Here is a 4442-nt window from a genome sequence, read left to right as displayed (position 1 = left end):
TCACGGAGATCAAGTTAAGTTTTTTTAGAAGACCGAGTTGACTCGCACAAGTCAATTGACTTGAGTGGGTCTTGGCTCTTAGCTCTCATTTGTGACAATAATCCTTGATTCACTCTAATTGTTAAACATTTGCATGGTAATCTTGCTCATGAGCTGCAACACTAGAGATGAGATAGGAAGGACTTGCCTAAACATCCTTATATATACAAAGGCGAGGCCTTTGTCCATGACCCAAGCAAGAATCCCCTATGTCACCATTATAGTCTTTGTTTTGCCATAAAACACCATTCGAAGGGCTTTGCTCTAAACCCCTTGAGCCATATGGCATGAATCCATATACTTACTATTATTATATTTTTGGGCCTATGTAGAAAGTAATTTTTCTGCTTCTGTAGTTATCTCGCAAGTGCAAATTTTAAGCCTTCTTTTCGACACATACGAAAACATAATATTGTAATTCATATTTCATATCAATGTATAGACTAGATGATGACGGCAGCTAAATCTTGATGTATGACGCTATTTTCAAAAGTCTCATGCCATGATACGCTGGACCTAATATGATATGATGTAGGGTGATACATCTAATCTAATACTACAATTATGTGGTGATAATGAGATATGTAATGTAATGTAACGCAATGTAAAGAACAGATATCAGAATATCCGGACGTTAAAGGATTAGAGAGAGAGAGAGAGTTTACACTCACACAGGCGGCAGTAGCTGCCTGCAGGGGACTGAGTTAGAATGTTGCCATTTCAAGGCTCTCTCTTCCAGCCAACAAACGCATATGATTAGGAGCCTCAGGATAGATTTCAAGCGGGGTTTCTTGTTTTTTGTGCACGTAGGATGAAGAGGCCGTAAACAGGCCCCACAGGCGAACCATTCTTTTTTTTACATTCAGAGTAAAACTAAGATTAACAATAGGATGGCGGTGGGATGGTATCGAGCTTGCATCCATGGCCCCTGGGGTCTACTTCTGACAGCGTTGCAGCCTGCAGCCTGCAGCTACTATTCCGCCGCCCACTCTCCCTCCTCTATTAATTGAGTCGTTTCTCCTCTGTTTAAAGACTAACTTTAAAAAATAGAATCACTCCTCCGTTTCGGCTCACCTAACAACACTAGTTGGATTTCTCAAAAGAGTGATATGCTCTCCTTGCTCTCCTTACTCTTCTCTCAAGACAGCGCCCCCCTCCTCCATTTCCCTTTCTAACAGTCATCCATCAAGCTACCATTTCTACCCGTTTATTTAGCAACCATGATTCCCATTTTTTGAAGCTGTCATTTTTACCTTTCACCATGATTCCCGTCAATGTCAACCACTCCACATCCACTATTGCCAATCAAAAAATTTATGTCCAAAATCTTCCATCCGGTCCCTTTGATGCCTCAAATCTTCAATGGGAGGCACGTTCAAATCCGTCATCAAAATTTGACATCCAGAACATCGCGTACATTCCATGGGATCGATTGGACGATTTCATGTGCGGTGAATCTCAAAGAAAGGATGCTCCAACTGGATTTCGCAAGCAATGGACCTCAAAGAATGCACCAGGAAAACTTCTACGTCCGATGCCAGATAGTCATATGCAGCTTATCGGGTAAATCCATATTTTAAAAGCCGAAAGTGGTACACTCTAATCAATCTACAATACTTTGTGCAATACCATTGAATGTTATATTTTATTTTTATTCTATAGGTTTTGGTGTAACTTTGGTCCGATTGATGCTCGTAATAACCCACCATCCATGAAAATCCAAAAGAAGGCCGGCAAACGAAGGGTTGAGTCCCAAACCTATGCTGTGGGTTGTCAATGCCACTTTGTGGCTACGCAACTATATCTTTGGCCCACAGTTTGCCGTTTGAATTATATACAATACGAGCATGTTGATGCAAAAGGAAATGTGTGTCATGGTGCACTATACACTGGACAATCCAATGCAAGGATGGCCTTTGCACCATGGCTATCAGTGAGGATGAAATCATGGATCTGTGACATGCTTCACAAAGGGTATACCCCGCAACAAGTTTTGCAACAACATATACACACAGTGCAAAGGGGTGCCAAAGATGGTATCTTGAAGACCACAAGAGATACTTTTCTTACATTGCGGGATATTTTAAATATTTCAAGCAAGTTGGAAGCTGTCACTTTGCAAACGAACCAGGATGATGCACGTAGCGTGCACAATTGGGTCCTTACCAATAAGAGCCAAACCTTTTTTTATCAGCTCTTTGATGAGGCAAAAGGGAATGCATTTGCACTCGGTGTGCAAACTGATTGGCAACTAGAGATGGCAAAAGTGCATGGGAACGATGGGTTGTTGGCAATGGATGCTACATTTGGAACTAACAAATATAAGGTATAGTATTAGAAGATAAATTTACACTAATTTTTGTGTTCATTGAAATTTTTTTATTAATGTTAACAAGAATGGTCTTCTACAGTTTCATCTATACACCATCTTGGTATTTGACTCTCATCGTAATGGCGTCCCTGTTGCATGGGTCATTACATCTTCGAGCACCACGGCTGACATTCGAGCATGGCTACTGGCTTTTCGGGATCGAATGTTTGATGCAAAAAAATCATGGCAGCCTAATGCATTTATGGTAGATGATGCGCTTGCAGAAATACAAGCTATCAGGTAAGCCATCTATAAAGCATTCCTCCATATTAATTGTTTATTTATGGCACTTTTATGTTGCATTGTGCATGGGATTGGAGGTTCATTATATTTTGTTCTTTGCAATAGGGAGGTCTTTGGTGTGCCAGTATACCTTTGCATTTGGCACGTCCGACGAGCTTGGTTAAAGAACTTGATCAAGAAGGTTTCTGATACCTCAAAACGGGCGGACATGTTTAGGGCGCTAGGCCAGATAATGAACATGCGAAGCCAAGTGCACATCGATCATGTGAATACAGAGCAAGAAGCTAGAGATCTGGTGGATGACTTTTTACATAGGTACAAGGAGGAGGAGGACTTCATTAAGTACTTTAAGGACCAGTGGATGGCATCAATAGGTAATGTTTTGTGGCCTAGTTAATTATTTTCCCTCTCTTATTTGCCTAATTTGTATTGTTTACTTTCCAAGGAATGTGGACTCGAGCAGCTCGAAATTTGCCACACTCAAATCAAGAGACAAATGGTAGCATCGAGTCCTATCATGGGATTCTAAAATCACGATTTCTTACTGGACGTAAGACAATTCATGGTCGGAGGGTAGATTGGCTTCTACAAAAGCTATTGGGCCCTTGCCATTCGTATTATTGGTATCAGGATATGTTGAAGGAGGGCGGGTTCAAAAAAAACTTTAATATATTGGATGTTGTTGCAAGCTCGATGCAACGTGCCAAAGGAATCCCAGATGATAATGTAAGGTTCTTGGATGTTGATCACAAGGTTGCCTTGGTGAAGAGCCAAAGTAGAACCAATTTGTGGCACAAAGTTGAGAATGCAAATTGCGAGTGGGCATGTTGCTCATGTGAGTGGGCCATGCGTGGCAACCTTTGCAAGCACCAAGCAAAGGTGTTGATGATCAGTGGTTTAAATTTTTCCCACGTCATCAAGGCATCCATGGACTTGTACGACTTGTCCAACAAAGATGTACCACGTGAGTCATTTTGTTGTTGCTAGAAGTTCCTTATTGTGCTTTTTACAATCTAAGTTGCTAAGTTATTGAGATTCAAGAATTTTGATAGGTCATGGATTCTTATGCCACACGGATCCAACCGATGTTGAGGGCCCACTTTCCATGTCTCCCCGTGGGGTTGGTGCAGGTACAAATAACTCTAATCTATCATTGTTAAATTGTTGCAAGTCAATATTCATTGATTATTGGAGGTTTATTATTAGGCTCATCAATGACATCAAATGAGGACAAGATTGCACAAATACGCCAAATTGTTGATGAGACACTCTTCCAGTGTGGTAAGTGTTGGGTATGATCAATCTTAGCTTTGACCGCCTATAAATATTATGGTTGTCTTAAAATAATGTGTGCTTGGCAGATGGTGATGTGGAACTACTAGAGTTTGCTCGACGTCTTGCTCTTCAAATGCAGATGTCTGTCCAACAAGCAAAGGTGTCGAAGGCGCAACTACCACATCCACTTATTAGCTTGCAACCTATCGAGGATGGTTTTGGGAATTCACTAGTTAGGGCACGCCCATTCTTTGAGACAGGTTGTCGCAATAAAGTTTTGAGGACTAAAGCACAGGTGAGGAAGCTCCCCTCTTTTCCAAAGCCTCCCAAAAAAATCAAGGTCACAATGCAAGGCAAATTAGACAAGGCATGTGAGGAGGAAGAAGTAGGGAAGGCTTCAAGTTGATTGACATTTTGGTTACTTGGCACATAAGATGGACAAATCTTTTTATGCCATTGACCATCAAAGAACCAAAGGGAAATGATTCTTAGCTCATTTCCACATTGACCCATT

At 41.1% G+C, this 4442-nt stretch overlaps 2 protein-coding genes across 2 annotated transcripts; both read left to right on the top strand.

Moving 5' to 3' along the window:
• The first annotated feature begins 1300 nt into the window (after positions 1-1300).
• Positions 1301-3050, top strand: LOC148032719 (uncharacterized). The gene is made up of 4 exons (XM_087683956.1): positions 1301-1602; positions 1702-2365; positions 2451-2650; positions 2759-3050. Exons 1-4 carry the CDS (start codon positions 1301-1303, stop codon positions 3048-3050), a joined length of 1458 nt encoding a protein of 485 aa, XP_087540082.1.
• Positions 3051-3288: 238 nt separating this feature from the next.
• On the top strand, positions 3289-4442 carry LOC148032718 (uncharacterized). The gene is made up of 4 exons (XM_087684158.1): positions 3289-3617; positions 3706-3783; positions 3860-3934; positions 4015-4442. Exons 1-4 carry the CDS (start codon positions 3347-3349, stop codon positions 4332-4334), a joined length of 744 nt encoding a protein of 247 aa, XP_087540284.1. The 5' UTR covers positions 3289-3346; the 3' UTR covers positions 4335-4442.

The sequence above is a fragment of the Lygodium microphyllum genome, chromosome 8, assembly GCF_053477565.2.
Source record: "Lygodium microphyllum isolate KBCC chromosome 8, Lygodium_microphyllum_v1.1.10, whole genome shotgun sequence".
Lineage (NCBI taxonomy): Eukaryota > Viridiplantae > Streptophyta > Polypodiopsida > Schizaeales > Lygodiaceae > Lygodium > Lygodium microphyllum.
The sequence above is the reverse complement of the archived record's forward strand: the minus strand, read 5'-3'. Positions and strand labels throughout refer to the sequence as shown.